This window comes from Mercenaria mercenaria, chromosome 7 (assembly GCF_021730395.1).
Source record: "Mercenaria mercenaria strain notata chromosome 7, MADL_Memer_1, whole genome shotgun sequence".
Classification (NCBI taxonomy): Eukaryota; Metazoa; Mollusca; class Bivalvia; order Venerida; family Veneridae; genus Mercenaria; species Mercenaria mercenaria.
The window spans coordinates 11397678-11420776 of NC_069367.1; the positions used below are offsets into that span (position 1 = coordinate 11397678).

Sequence of the window (23099 nt, forward strand, 5' to 3'; positions counted from 1 at the left end):
TTTTTAGCTGATTTTGCAGTTTGTGTGTTTGACTGAAAATATTTTTCTTGCATCAAACATGACCCCCACTTTTCTTTTGATTTTTATTCAGCACTGACAATATTCTTCAAGAAAATGTAAGTTACAGACATTTAAAATGGGTACTGATTTGTGCTGCGGCCATTGGAAATATGTCAATTTTATATAGAATAAAGAAGAACAGCGTGTGTGCTGTAACCTATAGCTCAAATGTAAACGGCGAGGTAGAATAAACATAATGTTTAAGTTGTGTGACCTCCCGTGAATCAGGAACCTACATAATTATTCTAAATGATGGGCTTGAATGGAGCCAATGAGGTAAACGGACTGATTTATTTACATAATGTACTTGGTGAACTTTGATGCAGACGGGCTTGTTGTCCATCACTGCGATTATAATACTATAAAAACGTTGGTCTGCAGTGCATGACCTTCTTCTAGAAGTTGTAGCGATTATTATAAAGGTTCTATGACTTTCAGAATTAAATTTGTACCTCCAGTTACTTTCTTATTATTGTTATTATTATTATACCAGATTTACTTGCGGGTGAACCACCAAAAAATATATAATTGAGATTATCAGCATTGAAATTGTAATATTTTGTTTAATGTTTGTTATTGGATTTTCTTTATGGTAACGCTTGACAATATATACGTATCTGTGTGATTACAATATTTTTATATTAAATGTATTTAACTCTTTAGAAAATTGCAACATCTGTATATAACTAACTACATTGTTGAAACATCTATATATAATTATCTATGTACTTGTAAACTCAATATAGATATTTACACGATTTTAACTGTAGTTATTTACATTTTTGCAGCATCTATACTTAACTGCATTACAACATTTATGATATCATTAACGTGAATGCAGCATTTATCTATAAGTATCTGTACGAGGCTGCATCTGTATATTCTTTATATAATTGAAACATCTATATGATTTTACACTATTGTTACAATTGTGTAATTACTCATCGTATGACACAGTTTATTATGGACTAAATTGCTTAGGTTGAATTATCATTTTCTTAACTATGCATACTGTCTGCCTAAAAGAGCATCCATATAGTGTCTTATTGCAAATGCACAGGTCCGAGTTAAATATGATGAGGTGAAAAACTGTTTCAGGCAATAGAATATAAAGAAATGACAGTTCATCTATAGAAGGCAAACACTTAGATAATTTTAATGTAGAAAATGTACATATATGCATAGAATTATATTATATAAAAGTAAATGAGCACAAAAATATCTTAAAGCGCACAGATGTATCTTGTTTTCTAGTTAGGCAATGTCTTTTCATTTCTCACACGATGTTTACATACAACTTTGGGCTATAGTATTCACAATATATTGAATTTGTATACGGGCTGCCTTTTCCTATGGTCAGAAGTGTCTTGACTGACCCCGTACACAACGAGGAATTGTCCACTTTTCTTTGGGGTCAAGATTTCCCCCTCCCAAGTATAATCATCTACCTTTTCTAAAATGAGATCTTCTACGAAAACTTCACCAAGGAACGGGGATGCAATTCTAAATTTCACTGGAGAATTTGGTTCAAGATCACGATAGGTCGGCTCTAGGACGCACACCTGAAATGTCTGGGCAGCGGTATATGAGAAAGGAAAGTTCTTCACCATGTTATTTATATCTGTGCATTTTAGGATGTATTTAACGAGACCTGGAACTCTGGGAGTGGTGTCTCCTTCCCGCTTCCCGGCTAGCTTCAGTATATAGACTCCCGGGGACGGCGGACGAACCAGAATCTTATAATGATCTTCAGAGTCACGGAAAGTTGCGACATAGGCATCCATGTTCACCTTATCTGAAGTATCTAACGTCGCAGTAATTTGCATTATTGGAACTATGGTTGTTTTAACTATTATGTGAAGCTCTTTCCTGAAAACAATTATGGGTTCACGATGTGAAAACTCTACGCCCCAGTCTTTCGTAACGGCTTCAACTTTCACCGTTTTGTTATACTCTTCCAATGTTACTGGCCTTTTAAGCAGCTGCCACATTTCACTTGACATCGGGTCATTTCGAAGGTAAGGAAAATGGTCGTTGATGAAGTTTTCCGGATCTGTCATGAACCAGAACTCTTCGTATCGCCGGTGGTATATTCCTTCATCGTCTTCAAATCCAGCTCCCCAAGCACAGTCGACAAAACGCCAATCATGACCCACATACACGGCATTCCAAGCATGTTCAGGCTCGTCTAACTGGGTGAACGGTTCCTCAGGATCATATCTACCATCTTTCACGTATCCTTTTAGCTTCTTTACAGGAATTGATGACGATCTGTAAGAAACAGAACATTTCAGTACTACACAAACTATTATATCATCTTTCTGTCAAGGATTGAACGGAAAACTGCCGTTACTAAATGAGTTTTGACACTTTTCCATTCAGCCCTCGAAATGGCAATTTACATGTCTTGTCATGAAATGAAATGTATACGTTTATATGCTAATTTGTCTTTTCTGTTCTTAAGAGCTTCTTTTAAGTTCATTCAGTACTTACTGCATGAATGCATTCTGTGCACATTATTACAATCAAAATATATTTAAACATGTAACTGAATCGTCATAAAATGATTGCACTGAAGCCTGTAATAGGGTGTTTGAAGCGTAATGCACTTTCGAACAGACTCAGTCAAATTCTTATTTCCTTACATTCTATGCTTTCGGAGGACATTTTCATATATCAGCCTGCTTCTAATGTTTATTTATGGATGTGGACTAGGACCTACAATTGATGTAATATACAGTAATTGAAAGTGCTACTAATTATCTAATATTGTAAGAAGCAATGTTTACTAAGTCATGATTTCGTTATACAAGTGATTTCCAGTTTCTATACGATCTGAACAATTTATTATCGCATAGAACCACTATTCCGTAATAATTGAACATGGTGCCAATATGTCTCAGTTATATCCAAATTGATCAATGTATGCTTTGAAAATTATCTGTGTACGTTTTACCTGCACAATGCCGAGAACAGGTTGGCGTATCCTTCCGAAGTCGAAGAAACTCCATGTCTGATAACCGTATTTGGATCATTAGGACTTTCACGTTTAGGGTATTGATATGTTCTATCATACCTGAAAATTATATTTAAATAAATGGTCTATAAAAGACTTACTTTAATGCTCCACTTCATTTCTGCGTTTGGCAAAATCCCTATAGTTAACATTCTGTCCGGCCGTCCGTCAGTCCATGTCCGGAAACCTTTTTGTCCGAACCGTTACTTTTAAACAATTGAAAAGATGTGACAATTTTGTCGTGTGACCTGTGAAGTTTCCACCTTTTTTATTTCATACAGAAACAGTTTCCTTCAAAGCACAAGCACCCTTATTCTTAATTATTTTTGAATGAGCTCCCTTTATTGAAATAAGTGTTCCAGGACGTATCTCTTAAGGGCAAGAAGAAAATATATTTCAACTAAAAACAAGGATGGAAGACATTGAGGGAAGAACCGTTACTCTACTCGTCTCTCCCCCTGTACCATTTTATTAGAAAGAAAAGATGCAGTGTTCAGGAACCATAACTATATCGTTTGTCTTGACAAAATAATTTCACTTTGTTATTTTGGTCTGACGTTGCTCTTGTTGATAATATACTGTCTTGTGCAGTCAATACATTTTTTTCACATTTTATTAATTTGCAACTGAATATTTTGACATAACTATATCGTTTGTCTTGACAAAATAATTTCACTTTGTTATTTTGGTCTGACATTGCTTTTATTGATAATATACTGTCTTGTACAGTCAATACATTTTTTTCACGTTATATTAAATTGCAACTGACTAAATTTACATTGATTTATGTTTTTATTCAGCTGGGTCCTCAAAGTACTATCGGTCTAGATTTGCTATCATTTGTGTTTACTATTAACATTATTTTTTATTATTCCAACAGGAAGCGAGGAAGCCATCCAGCAGGTCTGCGAAAGGTCAATGTTTCTACAAAGATGACCGCGCATGTCTGATGTCTGAAACACTGCCCAGAGGGTTACCTTGGGTCTACCTCCACCATAAAAAGCTTGAAAATTTGGCATACGGCCTTAAATGTTTCGGTGAGACGCTAAAACCAACAAAAACATACCGGAAAAAAATTATTGCCTAACATTTGAAATAATGATGTAAAACTTGTAATCAAACAAACAAATGACGTGTACTTTGTGTCATTTTGAAATAAAAAAATAAATAAAATATGAATATTCAATTTGTTATAAAGAACCCTACTAAACGTATTCTGGTTAAAATGAAAATATGTAGTGAAACGGCTTCGTTAGTTTAATAACATCTTTTGTATATAATGATCATGTAATACCTCGCTATTGTATCCGCTATCAAGATGCTGTGATAAACAAACGTGAGGGCGGTAGATACTGCGTACATTAATGTAATAAATCGTCATTAACTGTATCATAACGTCTTCTATTACAACAAAATACAGCTAAAATTCAATTGTCTTTTTTAACATCTTTGAAACAGAGTCGTGTCCGGTATTTCGTAGACAATGGGTTTTAATCGAAATATCTTGTTATGCTGTTTTCACCTTTTTCATTGCCATAGGTAAGTGAACAAATATGGTTTTAACCATAACAAATATATGTAATGTAGAGGAATTAAGCTCAAATGTAAAGAAAAATCTCAGATGTATGTATGCACTATTTGTCACTGTTGATTGTTACATGTATTATAATCACGCATTTATATTACATTACAATTACTGTTCGCTCTGGGGTATATACGAGGATAAGTAGTGAGTAATGACAGAAAAGTGTCTATCTGGAAACTCGAGATCACTAAAAGAAGCATGTAGGAGATCTGTCAACCTTAAAATTATTTTTCTTTGTTTCCTTTTTCTGTATTACTATATATTGTGTCCACGTTTGTTCTTGTTGACACTGGTAAAAGAAACCAGGAATTGTAGATTTCAATAGCTAAAGCCAAATGACACATCTCGTTCATACCAACAAAAAAGCAAAGGCATACGTTCACTGACAAAGCCGCATTCAACGAACGCAGACATCCTTTCAACAGAATTTAGTCTGGGCTTATGAATCATTGCTTGTACAAGATATACTTGAAGTGTTTCGAAATAACCTTATGACTAGTTAAAGGTATTTCATCCACTGTGGACACCGTGGCTGGTGCAAAAGTCCAAGCGGATGTAGTTAGCAACGTGAGATGTTAAATATATCATTTTGCACTAGAAACATCACTCTTATCTTATTGTTTATGGTATGCCTCGGAGGCGTTTGTCATGACATCACACTCAGTCTTGGACTTAGGTCTCCAACATGAGAAAGAATAGTTAGCGTAGTATCTGAATAGTGGTCTTGTCATAGTTTAATGAGCCAGTGCGTTTTATAAATCTTAAGAGGTATTCATTTCAATGGAATAGGTTCAAACATATGATAGTGCATATACATAGCCATAAATATCGTCACACGATTTCTTTATTATTTTTAGACGTTTTCAATATATTTTTCTACACCGAAGACTTTTAAATGTTACTCATTCTATGATAAACTTTAAATGTTTCATAACATTTTAACGTGCAAACGATAACAAAGGTTGTATTGAATTTAAAATAGGGTGTATAAATGCCACACCTTAAGTGCCTTAAATGCCTTATATACATACCCAATATTATTGCAAATCCAGTAATAGAAAGCCCTGACTTTTTCTATGTCTGATTTGCACGGTCCTGTGAGGTACGCAACTAGACTTTTTACATTCTTTGTAACATCTACTGGCGTCTGGAATTAATCAAAAAATAATAAAACCGTAGGTTAATATTGATAAATAGTACAGCATTAGAAGAAAGATGTTTGATGTTGTTTTTTGTTGTTGTTTTTTTTTTGTTTGGTTTTTTTGGAGGGGGTGGCGGGGGTGGGGGTGGGGAGTGGAGTTTATTTTTGGAGAGGATGGGGTTAACGATTATTTTATATTATATGGCGACTTTCAAACTTTTGTTAGGAAGACCCTAGATGCCTCTACATGCATTATTTCATCACGGGCTCCTTGAATTTCAAGATCTACAGTGAGTCCTTGTGTTATATGAAAGTAGTTTGATTCCAAGTAGTTTCCGTAGTTTATTAAGCTATAACTCTGGATAGTATACTGATAAATTAATCTTTTCCAAACAATTATAAACATAACATCGCTCGTATATTTTTTTTTCCACAAAAAGTTACAAGATATTTCGCTGGAGTGGTAAGTTTGCTTTTCTCAAACTAATTTCATTGAACCTATGGTACACATTAACCTTTACCCTGCTAAATTTCTAAAATAGGCTGGTCCATCATTCAGTTTAGGCAATACAATTTATTATTCGAAGGGGTGCTCGCAATTTACTGACTGAATGGCGAACAGTGCCTACACGGATGTGCAGGCTGATCTTGGTCTGCACTGGTCGCAAAGGCAAATCACTTGCCGCCACCAGGCTAAGGGTTAAACACAACGATGGACATGCACAATGAATTGAGAAACTCCGGAACTCGATAGTTAGCTCATTGGTACCTAAATGACTGTTATGGAAAGATTCTTTATATATCCAGCTAAATAATGCAATTCAAAAGCAATTGTTATTGCTATCAATTTAGAAATATAAAATAGGTACAAACCCAAGGACATAACAGGCTGGAAGCATAACATATGAGTCAGTACATCAATTTAGAACGGTCTATAACACTCCAGGATTTATACATGTCTGTGGCTAACCAGCAACACACTTACCAAATATTAACTCAAATGGAAAAAAAAAGTATTTAGATATATTAGATCCAAAGTTATATTTGAAAGTGTGAACTTTTTTTTCATAGTACCTATGAAATCTTAAAATAAACATATTTGTGTGTATAAATAGTATTGTATGTTTTGTTTAAAACAGAACACACCTATAACTAAACACGTTATGAATGTGTGCAACTACTAAGAACTAGAAGTTCTTTTAACAAATAACTGTTACACACTGCATTAAATTGTGAATGTAGTTTAAAAATACATACAGTTTTTATGTTTAGTCCTGATCAAGATATTCTGCATCTAACTAGAGTATCAAAAAAACTATTATAGTTAAAGATGTACATAGGATAAAGTTAAATTAGTACAATTATATAAGTGTAAGAGGAGGAGAAGCAGTATTAGTATCTAGAACACCTACCGATGTGTGTTGCACTGGTTTGACAGCGGACTCTGCTTCAGGAGAGGAAGCATGCTCTGGCTCTTTTATCTAGGGACAAACATAAAAACACGAGGTTCAATTCTGAAGTAGGTGTTGACATATGTTTGAAAAAAAATATATATAAAAATAAACCTTAAGCTAGCTTTAGTAAAAGGTTTAAAATTAAGAAAAAGTCAGAATATTGAAATGATATCTATCAACATTATATCCTACACGGAACCTCGTATTTCTATGCGTATTTTTCAGTATGTTAAAACAAGAGAACGATGTAAATACGTCAATGAAATTGTAAATTATTAGTAAATTAGTAAGATGATACTGTTGATGTCATTGTGATTGTAACTAATGACGCTCATGTTAGTGATGCACGCTCGGATAAGAAATATGATACTATAAATAGAAGCGATATTTTTCACATCTTACCGACATGCGAAGTTAAATTAGATATCTGTTTACTTAAGCCAAATGGGTGCGCAGTTGACGCAAGATTACTTTAACTCGTAATATTCTGCTTTTATTTTTTGTATTTAAATCATTTTCCTTTAATTAATTATAAATTGCCCATAGCCTGGAAATTGCAGAAAAATTGTTTGATATTCACCTTCCATTATTATATATGAAACGTTACTCGAACCCAAAATCAGGTCAAAATAAGACAATTGACGAAAACTTGAGAAATCGTAGAATTGCTTGTTGGAATAAAAAGCTACATAAAACCAAATTTGAAGAACACTATATAATGATGTTATTGATGTATCTTCCCTTACTTTTCTTTAAGATGCGAATTATATTGCAAAAACAATGCCTTCGCTTATAGTCTTACCTTTCGTACATGTTCGTCTACATGCATGAACATATAAGGGGACGGTACTACAATTTTCTTCTTCTCTTTAGGCGGTGCAGTCTTTGGAGTTATCTTTCTTGTCAATTTCCCGCCTGTCAAGCCGGAACAGAAGCACCCACTGACGTTTTCTGTATCTTCACCATGTGGGTTACTCACATAGACGTCAACAGAAGAACAGCAGCTCATTCTGGCGAGAGAGAATAGGTGGTAATTTTTTTTGTTTATACATGTGAGCAAGGACAAGAAATGCAATTAGAATCACACGCATAGTAGATTAGATGATTTCTACTAACAATAAGGCATTTGTTTGTTTGGCATGACGCTATAAAAAAGCCCGTCTGCTTAGCTTAATAGGGAGATCGCATATCTACGGATCGTGAGGCCGTGAGTTCGATCCCCGGGCGGGGCATATGTTCCAGAAGTGAAGAAATGATAAAAGACATTGACTCTGAAATCATTCGTCAACTATCTCTGATACATATGGGGAAGTTGGCAGCTTCTTGCAAAGAACAGGTTTGTTCTGGTTTAGAATCCAGGAACACTGGATAGGTTAACTGCCCGCCGTTACATAACTGAAATACTGTTGAAAAATGGCGTTAAACCCAAAACAAACAAACAAAAAAAATGACGCTATAAGCCCACCATGCCTGCAGGAGATAGGAGAAGTCTACTAATCATCTTATAGTATAATAGAATAACTGGAGAGAATGTAGTAAAATTGAACATAACAAAACCTAAAATTTCAATATAAATTTCTTTGCTGTCACTAAACTCCTAGCATTTGTATAGATGTTTGTGTAGAATGAAAACAATGTGTATATTTCATTGCTGTTAACTTACTATTATACTATTCAAAATCGTGTAATTATAAAAATCTTACCTTGGTTACTTGACGTCTTGACTTGATAAAGAACTTGATAACTATATATATTCGCTAAAGCATTTATAAAATCAACACATAACTGGCTTAAAAATAACACATAAAATAGTGATCATTTAATAAAACAACAAAGCGACTGCTTAAAATCATAGAAAGTTTGACAATCATTTTGTATCGAAGAACATATGTGATACACCAATTTTCAAAAGAAAATCGGTGTATGGAACGGTGGCTTTAAACATACAAAACGGGTTAAGATATAATTGTTTGTTAAGACTTAAACAAGTATTGAAAACATAAAATATCAATAGTAGGTGAACAAACTCAACGGTTTGAAACAATGAAAATCTAAATGTCACTGCTTTCCATTGTCTATGCATGTTTGATAGATAAATACGATATACATTTATTTATAGAAAACGCAAATTTTTAATTCCTTTGGAAAGAATTTACAATGTGAATGCAATTTTTGCAAAACCGGATTGTAATCATGAGAAGTATTACGATTCCTGGAAGTATAGATTGTTTTAGATTCTTGCAAGGGAGATAATACTTAATTAAATAGCAGTTCACCGGAAGGTAAGAGTGTGTGTGTGTGTGTGTTCGGGTTAAACGTCTTTTTGAACAATTTTTCAGTCATATAAACGACGGTGTCTACTTGTAGCAGTGAGCACAATGCCCAACTTTATAGTGCTGCCTCACTGGAATATCACGCCGTAGACACGTGGCATGATACCCCACCAAGTCACATTATACGGATACCGGGCTGACCAGTTCTAACACTATCCTCTTAATGCTGAGTGCCAAGCGAGGAAGCTACTAGTACCATTTTTTACGTCTTTGGTATCACTCGGCCGGGGATCGAACCCACGACCTCCCAGACTCGAAGCGGACGCTCTACCACTAGGCTACTGAGGCGGTCCGGAAGGTAAGAATGATCACATTGCGGTGCTGTATCTTGCTACACACTATATCTATATCACGTTTTAAATTGACTGTGATAAAAGCGTTAACCTTATATAAAACACTCTGAGTCCGCTTCCTGGATAATCCGGTACTGGTGTCTTATGGGAAGACTTGATAGTGACCCCAACGTGCACGTATCCACGACGTCTAGCTTGAGCGGCCGAGGGCTTTACCACTAGACCACCACTCTCCTTATATACATGTATTGTAAAATATACATGTCTAAAGACTGTTTTAAAATTAAATATTTTTTCGGTAAAGATGGAATACAGAATCATATAAATATTTTATATTTTCTCAACATTCAAATGTAGTACACTTATTACCCTGAGATACTGAACATGTTTTGTTTTTAATTTTGTCTTGAATATAATTATGATGGAGCAACATTCTGTATTCGACAATTTTGCCAGAATGGAATACCCGAACAAAACGCACATGTAGAATTTGCATAAATATCTTGATTCAAACAATAAATATTTCAGCCTGAAGTCAAAGTATAGATTATACGTTATATTCTAATCGATTTAACACTTTATATTATTGCCATGGCAAAATCTTTAAAAATGAGATAAAGTTATAAAAAGTTATAATTCTACCTGTACTATGTCCAGAAATAGAGAAAACATGTTTTTCAGAAAATTAGAAAATAATTTGCCATGGCAAAATGACGAAATTTCCGTGGCAAATATCATCTTTCCATACAGATTTACAAAAAACTAGTACTGATATGAAATGAATTCATACTAACTTTGAACTAGTAAGTCATTTTTGTGAAGCGCGTATAAATATGTGCTGAATTTGCCAAATACCGGCGTGGCAAAAAGAAACCGGCGGCTATTTTAATTAAGTAATTTAGGTGTTTAATTCTTGAATGATGGGTCTCAATGAATAGAACGGCACAGTATGATCTATCCTTTCTGTTCCGTTCATTTGATAGCCCCAGATATGCTCTACAGGCAACAGGTACATTTCTTAATTCTATGCAAAGAGCAAAATTTGCTCCAGAAATATTTTAAGACAAACAGTATGTTTTAATGAAATATTCATATGTTCGAATAAAGTATGTTCAAATTTGCATAACGTTGTCTTCGCCATCGGGAATCAGTTGCGTTTTGCGTAAGGTGTACTCCGATATTTGTCAGTGTACTTTGATTTGCCCATAAAGACCGTTTCTACAGTCTCCATTTCTCTTAATCTATGGACATATGTTCTATTCGGCGGCTAGAATTGTGTCACAAGAAGTTTTGTTAGTTTGAAGCACTAGAACCAGACACGCATGTGTACATTAAATATAGTTCAGACTTTTTGTTACTTTTTGTTGTGTGTAATCTGGACAATGTCCCTTCTTTCCTGGTATATGAAGACCCTAGAAGCCCCTCAGAACATTATTTCAAGCACTTTTGGGTACCTCGGTAGAGCCCTCTCTTCCGAATGTCAGCTTGATGAATGTCGTATATAAAAGAATAAGAGTTAATTATTGACATCTGCTGGCATTCAAATTTAATTTTCGTCATATTTCCATAGGGAGTTACTTGCAAAGAACAGGTTTGTTCTGGTACAGAATCCAGGAACACTGGATAGGTTATCTGCTCACCGTTACATAACTGAAATACTGTTAAAAAACGGCGTTAACCCCAAAACAAACAAAAAAAACATGACGCTATAAGCCCACCATGCCTGTAGGAGATAGGAGAAGTCTACTAATCTTCCTATAGTATAATAGCATAATTGGAGAGAATGCAATAAAACTGAACACAACAAAACCTAGAATTTCAATATTATTCTGTTTGCTTTTTCTAAATATCATAATTTATCTTCCAAAAGTCAGCTTGATGACTCCCGCATATTAAAGAATAAGAGTTGATTACTGACATCTGCTGGCATTCAAATTTAATTTTCTTCATATTTCCGTAGGGAGTTGGATTTATTTTGAATACCTTTAAGTTTATATATCTTGTAATATCGTGTGAAATCATTAGTCCTCCACCTCTGATTCATGTGGGGAAGTTGGCAGTTACTTGCGGAGAACAGGTTTATACTGGTACAGAATCCAGGAACACTGGTTAGGTTAACTGTCCGCCGTTACATGACTGAAATACTGTTGAAAAACGGCGTTAAACCCAAAACAAACAAATCATGATATTAAATTGAAGTTATTAGTTTTGCTCCCGCTCTGCCTCGGTAGCCTAATGTTAGAGCGCCCACGTCAGCTGTGGGTAGTCGGGGGTTTACTGCTACAAGTAGACACCGTTTTGTGTATGACTGAAAGGATTGTTGAAAAAGACTCTATACAAACACAAACTAGTATTTTTGCAAGATCTTGTGTTTCCCTAGAGATCGTCGCATCGCTGCGGAAAGCTTACACCCAGCGAAGTGTTTACATGTACTTTACAATGTAATTCGGTTTAATATGATTATCTTTTACTTAAATATGTTATTACTAGTATTACATATTGATCACTAAATCTAGATACTTTTCTCAGGACCTCTGTGGTCGAGCGGTTTAGGTGGCTGTCTTCGTATCTATTGTCCCTCGCTTGTGGGGGTAGAATTCTTCATTTTAAGTAGTCATTTAGCTGCCTGTCGGGAAAGAGATCGGTGATTCTATCCAGATACCCGTGAATGCTTGAAACAATTACAAGAGAGGCAACTGAAGCCTACATTCGCCAGCAAATCTAAAATGTCGCTTTATGGCCTAAATTGTCATATCCAACAAATATTTAAAATCAGGGGAGGTAATAAAATATACTATTTAAGTAATACTGGTATGAATTATGTCCTTTATATGATATTTATGAAATTCAGGAATTCATACGAAATAAAACAAAATAAGTATTCTAGTTATGTATACATAAAGAAAAGGTTCCAGCTGACTTGTTTCAAGAACCACTAAAATCCGAGTATTCTCTTCTAGGGTGATGTGGTCAATGTTGATGATTTGGTTGATGAACATAAGTAAAATTAAGGAGGTGCCATTGCGTATTAATTTGGCTTCGGTCTTTATTGTTTGATGCAATTCTGGTGGTGTCTTCAACATGTTTGTGAAACTTCTATGAATTCAATCGTAACTGCATTTATTGGGGCTTTTTCTTTATATGGTTTTCTTATTATGATTTATATTTGGATAAACATAGTCAATGTCAAAATACTTTCGCTTTCGGTATTGATGCACATTTAGGATAACAGGTTTTCATTCATTTTGAATATACATGAAAATCACAACATATACTACTAAATACTGGACAAGTGTAAGTACATTTAGTCATACGATGGTAAAATTCAACAACAACACGTGAATATTTATCTTTTATCAACGTTCCGGCTTTTACGCCTTCATCAGGATAAATACATAATAAAGCAACGGACGTGACGTCATGAAGTCATGTAATACTATATTCTAACATTTATTTTAATAACTACTTCAAGAAAAACACGCCGATCTTTTCCTTAGTTTCAGTATCATATGAAGATTTGCGATAAATTCTAGTATATTTTCATTGTATCTTATCATTACAATGTCTGTCTGAAAAAAAGATACGATGGCATTTTCCTATAAATGAGCCGTGCCATGAGAAAACCAACATAGTGGCTTTGAGACCAGCATGGATCCAGACCAGCCTGCGCATCCGCGCAGTCTGGTCAGGATCGATGCTGTTCGCTAACAGTATCTCTTATTCCAGTAGGCTTTGAAAGCGAACAGTATGGATCCTGACCAGACTGCGCGGATGCGCAGGCTGGTCTGGATCCATGCTGGTCGCAAACCCACTATGTTGGTTTTCTCATGGCACGGCTCAAATGATAATAATATCTAACAGAATATTCTTTAGAAGCATAGAGTGCAACCAAGGAAATTGATAGCCGACTTGGTTTGACTAAGCCTGTTCATGCGAGGTGAATTGTGCAACACTTCTTACGTCCCCTGGCACCGGCTTAGGCGAAAATCTATTGTAATAAAAGTGAAGGGACTTCGTGATCCTAAAGGACCAGCAAATATAACAACACTGAGTCCAAGTACAGGTAGACATTTTATAGCCCCCAATTGCTATTATGATATTTAATAAAATCTGTAAGAAGATCCTTTGGAAGAAAGTTGAGCTTGATTTTACAATTAATGTAGAAATGGGTACAACTATATCATTTTTGTTTTCCATTTGATTTATGGTTTGGTTTATGTCAGAATTTTATTAGTTAGTTGGTCTACAACAAAGCTCTCAGACTTAGAAATAAAATGTATAAGAAGTGTTTTTCTGGAAGCGTATAACACAATGCAGCAAAATATAGCAGCAAAGGATTTAAGGAACGCTTTTATACATAAACATTGAATGGACTCTATGATCCAAAAGGACCAAAACGTATGTCAATGCTGAGTCTAAAACCTGTTGTTGGACAGGAAGTTTTCTCTGTGTGGCATGCTGAAATATTAACCCTTTGTGGATAAAATATCTAAATATCTATTACATTGCTTTTACATTCTTTCAAAGGCGTTTGATATCTTGACCTTATGAAGATAGTGTTTATTGTCGCTGTATATTATGATAAATATATAAAATATTTATCTAAATTTCATTGCCCAGTTGATCACGTCGGTAATAACCTGTTAAGGTAGTGGGCCCGTAATTACAATAACCGTGCGATTAGGTATTATCCGTATGCGATTTCGGCATTCTCCGGTTGACTGGTGCCCGTGTTTACTCTCTACGTTCCATGTTTGGAGAGAATGATTCTCGATATACAGTCGGGTACCAGGCTACATTCTCCGGTTGATATCTGTTATGGCCGAATGATGCTGAATTCGCATACGGAAAGAACGTACTCGTACGGAATTTATCGATTACCATTCCGGGTCGACTACCTTTAAGGAACGGTTACTCTTTCTGATATATTTGTTGGATAAATAGCGTGTCTGATTACCTGATATAAGGAGTGTAACACTTGATATGCTATCAAACAAGATATGAATAATAGGCATTAGCGATGGATGACATGTCAGATTGTCAGTCATGTATGAACGTATGTTAAAATAAAAGTGAAAGGTGAAAATGAGATAAGGATCATTCGACATTTCTTCTGTTAAGTCATACGTAAAACATTTTTATGAATTGATCTGTATGTGGAGAATGAGCTGCTAAGGGCTTAACTTGATATAGCCAAAGTTTGCAAAGACAATGGAAAGAACGGCCCCGAATTCGGTATCAGATTTGTAGAAACTAAACTTTGACAAATAAAAGGAATGAATTGTCTTTCTCCGTGACATTAACATGTTTGTTTGAAATAATTATTTTTCTAGACTAATTTGATCATCTGTTAACATGTAGGAATACAGTGTGAGGTAAATTTAAAGCACTATTCACTTATACTTTATCATAGTTTTCATCATTTATTTGATAAACATTACAGCTATTATTAAGGATAAATGATAGATAAGCGTTTTCTTTGTTTATATGATCAGTTTAAGTCTGAGAAATATCACTTTTTGATAACATGCTCTAGCAATATAATCTGCTATAAGTGTTCAAAATGGTGGTGTTTTCCGTTTGCTTACATTACAAGCTTTTCCTGTTTTGACCTTCTAATTAACTGACGAAAATACTTTTACATTTATTAGGGGGCAGTCAGTTTCAGGATGGGTTGCCTCTTCTCAAAGAAGTCGTTATCTACCTCGGCTTTCGGCGATAGGAGCGCAGCATCAACACGTGTCCAGCATATAAGAAATTCTACCAGTAATGGTATTCTACGTGTACGGAAGTCTAACGAAACAGCATCCGATACAGAATATGATACAATTACAGATCATACGAACAAGCCGCATCAGTTACGAATGAAACCACCGCCTCTTGCTCCGCCCCCATCTCCGCCTTCACCAATTACATCACAGTGTCAAGATATAACAGAACCACCTACTCCCGAAGACGAACGACCGGCTTTACACGTTCAGTATGCAGAGGATCTCCAACCTGCTAGTCCGCTTCAATCGGTTGAGATATCGCCTGTTAAAGAGTCTAAAAATAGCAGTTCAGATATGACGCCAGACGATAAAAATAGCCGATCTAGAGAAACGCTAGATGATAAGCATCGGTCAAGAGTGTCAGTGTCAAATGTTACGTTAAAACCAAATATGAACGGTGTCAGAGGTGCGCCAATGCCACTTAAGGACCTATCTATAGAAGAACTTGATACAGAAATGGACGAGTTTAATAGATTTAGGTTAGTTTATAGCAGACCTGTCAGGCCAAAATCTGAGTCACATTTGGCACGTAATAGAACTTTCGTTATCAAACATGGATTTACAAATATTGAAAGACCAAAGTCAGAACGTATTCAAACTTTAACTGAACCGTTTATGTAACATACATATACAAAAAAATAATTAAATGGAAAATATTGTATATATTCCTTCTTCAACATTTTATGCATCAGAAATATTCACTGAATATGAGATATACATGTATCTCAAAATAAGCCACAAAAATTAGTACTCGTAAATGTGTAGCTTTTACTGGATGCGATATCGTCATAATTGCGAAATGTTTAGTTTGATGAAACTCTCAAATGTTTCGTCATTTAAAACCAAATGCTTTAAATTCAAAACAACTTTTCTAGTTAACAATCCAAACAGTATGCTTATAACAGACAGACTGTTTAGAGGATTAAAACCAAGTATTTCTCGAGTTCTGTGGAAAAAAATAAATATCTGAAATGAAATAATGTATTTATTGCGTTCTGTTGGTAAAAAAAAATATCTGAAATAAAATAATATGTATTTCAAGATCTCAAATTGCATCTGTTCTTTAATATCCATGTTGAGAGCTATCAGGTTCTTCTCTTTCATTTGATAGTCGCAACAGACTTTATTGCAATGCTTAAAATCTGAAATTATTACGCTGGAATTCATTAACATTTTTACATTGGAATTCAATAAGATTTTAAGTGGAAAACTTCGGAGGTATGAAGAACAATTTTTCACACCTGTTTCAATTTGAGTACAAATTTAAAACAATCATAAGTTCAAGTTTCAAGTTTATTTAAACATATTAATCTGGGTCTTAAATCCATGATATTTACATAATATATGACGAAAAGTGAAATATTTATAAGTGGAGAAGGTACATGTATGCCATATTACATTTTGACATAATAATACTATTACATATTATATATCAATCATTGCAAAAATAGTCATATATACATGCGTTAGAAGTTAATATTGATATTGTTTCCTCCAATTTTTCATGACGTTTTCTCATTTCCTATATTTGCCTGCTTAGGGTTTATTTATGTGTTGTCCAATATTCAAAAACATTATATACATGTAAGTAGTAAAGACCAAATGAAAACATAACTCAAGGATTAAACACCGTTTCAAGTGAGTTTCATAAAAAATATTTATTAAAACAAAACTAATAACTACGGTGCCCCTAAAGTGACATGTTACACACATTTTTTCCAATTAGGTAATGTGAGACTTTTTTTATTTCGTTTAAACGAAATAATCATTTCGTTTAAACGAAATCATTTCGTTTAAACGAAATCATTTCGTTTAAAAAAATAATCATTTCGTTTAAACGAAATAACTTATTTCGTTTAAACGAAATGATTATTTCGTTTAAACGAAATGATTTCGTTTAAACGAAATAAAAAAAGTCTCACATTACCTAATTGGAAAAAAAGTGTGTAACATGTCACTTTAGGGGCACCGTAAATAACCGCCACTATCTTCGTAATATATTTGTACTATTCTGTCTAAAACATATTTTGACATATACGCCTAACAAATGAGATAACTCACATTCAATCAAAATCTATCATCTGAATCACATTCATTTCTTTGCTGACACAATTTTTACTTTTGTTCTCGTCATTCAAGATAATCATTCAATAATCTTACCTTGGCATTGCCCTGCTGAATAGTATATTCAAAATTCTTACCTTGACATTGCCCTGCTGAATAGTATATTCAAAATTCTTACCTTGACATTGCCCTGCTGAATAGTATATTCAAAATTCTTACCTTGACATTGCCCTGCTGAATAGTATATTCAAAATTCTTACCTTGACATTGCCCTGCTGAGTAGTATATTCAAAATTCTTACCTTGACATTGCCCTGCTGAATAGTATATTCAAAAATTTTAGATTGACATTACCATGCTAATCACAAAATATAAAGAAATATATATGAAATATATAAAAAAAAATAAAAGTCTTTGATAAATAAGTGCGGTCATGCATATTATTATCATCTTGTCTTCAGTTCAAGGGTTTGAAATGACGTATTTTGATGAAAAATAATCACTTTAAGAAAAAAAGTACATAACCATATAAAATTATTGATTGGGACAAAATATTTACAAAAGAAGTTACAGAATTCAAGAGTAAGCCTCCCCACAATATGGTACGTTCATTTACATGTACCTTTCTGGTATTTATTTGCATTCAGAGATTGAGGACGTTAGTAGACATATCCTAATCGAACTATACCAGATTCAATTTTATAATACTTGGTTCTCCATTACAAATTGACTGATGCTTAAAATTCTTTACCCAGTAATTTTCAGACAGTAAATGGTCAGATGCAGTACAATCAATTGAAAATTAATCGAAATAATACATAAAATGATAAGTTTCTTACTAACTGGAAAAATAAACCATACTATTAAAGATAAGGGTTTCACAGCCATGCATACAAGTGTTGTTGTTGTGTTTCGCAAAATGATATATACATATGAGCGATTCCATAAGAAAACTTGACATGAAAAATACCCACCATGCGTGGGTCATACTGCTTTCAGGACACGGCCAATATATATTTGAAAGTCTCTTGCTCAATTAATTCTAAAGATGTACACGATTAAAGTACTTGTGATAGTCTTCTGCAATACCAGTCCAGTACAAAGACTCCTGTATTTTATTATTGATAATGTTTGATATATGTTTGTCAAGGTACACAACTTTATGATATAATATCGAATTATATGAAAAGAAAAAATAAATTTAAAGGAATATAATTATAGGACCAGTACTACAGAAATTGATAAAGCATTTCCGAATGACAGAATCTTTTCAGCAACATAAGAGCTTTATTTACACAATGTAACTTGAACTATGCAGACCTTCTTTTAAAAATAGAAGTCAACTCCCGTTAACTCAAAGCTGCAATCTCAGTCTGGCAGCCAATATTGCGAAAAACATGGTAATTGAGAGAAAATTTGAAAACACTGCACAAACTGAAATCTCTTGAAATTCAAAAAAGGCATTTATTAATAATCAATCCCTGTAACAAGACTTAATTGCCAGTCAAATTATTTTTGATTAAAACTTTTATGAAAAATGAAATCACAAATAAATGTACATGTACTAAATTCTTCTTAAAGTACACTTCCTTTAAGTGCATAGATGAAAGCGCAATTCAAGTTTAACGATAAGATATACGTTTATTGTTTAAAGACCTTTCAGGATCATTGATTTGCTAAAAGAAATGAAATTTATACATTGGAATGCAATCAGATTATAAAGGAAAAGCTTGAAGGTTTGAAGAACAATTATTCACACATGTGTTAATCTTTATTTTACAAACATAATCATATGTACGCAGTAACAGCAAATATTACTATTGTCTCCTAAAGTTTTCCGTTAAATTGATAAAGGTTTGTTTTTAAGTAATTTACTTTTGGTATGCTTTCATACTAAAGGATTAATAAAACACGATACACATGCACTAGCAAAGACTAGTTGAAAAATATAAGACATGTCTCAAACAGCTTTTAAAGTGAGTTTTATAAATACTGCATCAGATGGATATAGAACTAAATACCACCAAACTATCATTTACATTTCCTTTCCTCATAAGTAGACTTTTAACAAAAAAAAAAGTCACATTCAATAGAAATAATCATCTAAATTCCTTTCTTTTCCTTGTGGACACTCCTTTTTTACTTTTAATGCTTTTCATTGATATACAGTTTATTAAACAGATACAACCTTTGTCTTGTTATGTCAGTCATATATATATTGTACGTTAAATAATCTGATTCTCGCTTTCCCTTGTTGTTCTTATATAAAAAAAAGTATATCTAATATCAAACATTATGTTTTGTTTCAGAGGCACTAGGTATCAATCAAGGAAAGAAGAAAGACTCAATCCTGTGACTACTGATATTCTTCTCCCTCGAAGAAAGGAAGTACAAAGTGTGAAGTTAGATATTGTAAATAAGACTGATAACGTGGCTAACAATACAGCTAAAGATAATGCAACTACGTTCTCAAGAAGAGATACACCATACCCTAATACTAATATATTAAAACATGAATTCAAGCCAAAAGATGTTGAGATAAAGGAAATGTCCGATAACGCACCTCCTGATTCAAATGACGAAGTTCCTTCCATCAAATTAGAAAATGAAAAACTAACAATTGCAAATCTAGATGTGACAAATACTCGAGACGAAAAAGTCGTGACTTTTGATATGTCAAAGCACATAGAAACTAGAGACTCACGTCGGAAATCTGACAACATTAAAGACAGACCAGGAACACTTACTGATATACATGTCCAAACTACACACGAATTAGACACTGAAAATCATTCAACAACATGTCAAAAAACGCTTTATGAGCAAGACCTTGACAAGGTTAGGAAATCCCGCAAACGAAAACGCACGAGAAATAGGCAGTCAGATTATACCCCGCGATCAGTAACTATTGCATTCAAAGATAATGATAAGAACAGATTCTTTGAGCGGTCATTGGCCTCGTTGAAAGGACGACCTAATTCTGGCACGAGTACATGGACGTCAGGTAGTAAGAACTCATTAGGTAGCACAGACACGTTGCATAGTTTTGATATGGAAACAAACGTTGAGGCTAAGCAGGACCGTTATTCATACATTCATTCAGGGACGACACCAGTAAGTTTTCGAAACGTTTCAGATGAAAATACTGAAATTATTGATCTTGAAGATAATGGAGACTTGAATGATGACTCATGGCTATCGGAAGAGCCCATCCAAAAAGAGGAACAATTTGATGCATGGTATGGTATGAAACCGTATAAAGTGATGCCAAACGCTGGACGAAAGGACGCGGGAGTAGTCCAGGCTTATACAAGAGGTCCTAGTTCCAGTGAACTCAGAACGAAAGAAAAACTTATGTACTCAAGATTTGCTAGAAGACCCCAGTCCGAATCAGTGCTAAGAAACAGAGGAAAACCCCCTATACCACCTGGAACGCAGCTGAAAAAGAGGCCTGTATCCGATACTGTTCGGAAATATTTCACAACTGATTTAGACATCCATTGACAAAATTAGCCTAAGAATCTGTTAAGAAAATTATAATTTTCCCATTGACTTCCATTATGAAAACTTGTTTGAGGTCCAAATTTTTCAAATCAATTTTGCCAAAAAGCAAGCATATGACCTTATCTGTTTTATTGTTTTATTTGCCGAATGATCTAAGTATATTTTTAACTTCTGAAAATCAGGATTTAATCAAGTTCTACATTGTAGAGAATTTTTTGTTCCGAATGGCAGAAATTCCTCAAAGAAGTGCTAATTTCATTCAATATGCATGCACAATTCAATCTGTTAGTCCACAGTTGGTCAGTCTGAAGCAAATAGGATCCTGTCTACTCTAAATATTAAAAAGCAAGTACTCCACAGTGTTATTCATACTTCGTATACTAAATATTATTCAGATACGATAAAACCGGCTGAAACATCTGAATCAGTAACGATGTTTATACTTTGCTTGCTTTTAAATTGTAAGCCGAAATTCCACTACGGAATCCTGTTCGTGCCACTTCTTTAATTCTCGCCTCACCAACACGCGACAATGTGATAATTATCGCATTGTCGCCTTGTTCCAAAAGATATATACATGCGAGATTTAACAATCCTCGCGAGGTTTTTAGGGCGATAATTATCGTTTTTATTTTCGCATGTCTTTCTTAATTCTCACATCGGGAAATTAAAATTCCGCTTAAATAATGATAAGTAGTTGCGAGAATTAGTAAAACCTCGCATTGTCGCCCGGTGTTAGGGGTTATTTTTTCTATAGCACCGTGGATGGAAATTTCTGTTACACCGTTAACAAGGATAGGGAGTGTCATTAGAAATTTGTTTCGGTGTACATAATACCCGGAAAGAATTATATCGATCAATTGTCTAGAAATTATATCCCAAGCGACAATGCGACAATGCAAGGTTTTATTAATTCTCGCAACTATACATCATTATTTAAACGAACTTTCAATTTCCCGATACGAGAATTAAGAAAGACATGCGAAAATTAAGACGACAATTATCGACTACTCAAAAACCTCGCGAGGATTGATAAATCTCGCATGTATATATGTTTTGGACAAGGCGACAATGCGATAGTGATTGTGTTGTCGCGTGTTGGTGAGGCGATAATTAAAGTGGCACGAACAGGATTTCGTAATTAACTCACTGTTTTAAAAACTATAAAACCACCGTTTGCACCATTAAAATGACTATTTAACCACTGTTTAAATGGCCATTGAAATAGGTGTCCGTCTTTTTATGTGAGAAACTTATATCTTGATTTTCACATATTAAACCGACGTTAAAGAACAAACCCTTTAATAGAACGTTGGTGAGTGTTCTTCAAGTATTATTGCTTTCAGGCATTGACTTGATGTATCTGACATTGTCGTTATACCGATATTTTGAATTCCTAATGGTAGGTTGATGTAAGAAAGTCTTATTTTCAGTTGAATTTCGTTTATTTCACATCGTATAAAGGTTTCAAATACAGCTACATCTTCAATTCAATTGTTTTTATTATGGCCAAATTATTTTCTGAAACAATGTCAAAGCTTTATTACACTAGTGTATTATCAAATTTATGTAATGGCTTTATTTCACTCCCACGACGTCAAGCATGTGACGTCCAAGTTTTTAGATTCTAGGATAGTTGTTATCTTTATATTTTCATGTTTAGTTTTGAACGTCTAGGAATGTAGAATGTAAAGCTATCTATCTATCCAGCCTATTCCGATTTTATCCCTACTGATTGTAAATGTTTTTTCTCATACTACTTGTGGCAATACTGCTCGGTGGTCAAATGGTTAAGGTCACTGACTTCTAACTTCTTGCCTCTCACCGAGGTGGGTTCGAGCCTGACTCGGGGCGTTGAATTCTTCATGTGAGAAAGCCA

At 34.3% G+C, this 23099-nt stretch overlaps 2 protein-coding genes across 6 annotated transcripts; one reads left to right on the top strand and one right to left on the bottom strand.

The window, feature by feature from the left end:
• Nucleotides 1–1191: 1191 nt before the first annotated feature.
• LOC123554931 (kyphoscoliosis peptidase-like) lies at nucleotides 1192–9150 on the bottom strand. Of its 2 annotated transcripts, XM_045345378.2 has the most exons (6): nucleotides 8960–9150; nucleotides 8059–8266; nucleotides 7215–7283; nucleotides 5693–5808; nucleotides 3017–3136; nucleotides 1192–2331 (listed from the first exon to the last, which is right to left on the bottom strand). In XM_045345378.2, the coding sequence occupies exons 2-6, from the start codon at nucleotides 8263–8265 to the stop codon at nucleotides 1374–1376; spliced, it is 1470 nt and encodes a 489-aa protein (XP_045201313.2). In that variant the 5' UTR covers nucleotide 8266; nucleotides 8960–9150; the 3' UTR covers nucleotides 1192–1373. The 2 variants fall into 2 exon arrangements, with proteins under 2 accessions (XP_045201313.2, XP_045201315.2); XM_045345380.2 differs by lacking the exon at nucleotides 7215–7283 and having other exon boundaries at nucleotides 8960–9148.
• A 235-nt stretch (nucleotides 9151–9385) lies between these two features.
• LOC123554930 (uncharacterized) lies at nucleotides 9386–22714 on the top strand. Of its 4 annotated transcripts, none has more exons than XM_045345376.2 (4): nucleotides 9404–9538; nucleotides 13764–13945; nucleotides 15534–16132; nucleotides 20026–22714. In XM_045345376.2, exons 3-4 carry the CDS (start codon nucleotides 15552–15554, stop codon nucleotides 21218–21220), a joined length of 1776 nt encoding a protein of 591 aa, XP_045201311.2. In that variant the 5' UTR covers nucleotides 9404–9538; nucleotides 13764–13945; nucleotides 15534–15551; the 3' UTR covers nucleotides 21221–22714. The 4 variants fall into 4 exon arrangements, with proteins under 4 accessions (XP_045201308.2, XP_045201311.2, XP_045201309.2 ...); XM_045345374.2 differs by having other exon boundaries at nucleotides 9409–9538; nucleotides 13759–13945; XM_045345373.2 differs by lacking the exon at nucleotides 13764–13945 and having other exon boundaries at nucleotides 9386–9538.
• The last annotated feature ends 385 nt before the right edge of the window (nucleotides 22715–23099 follow it).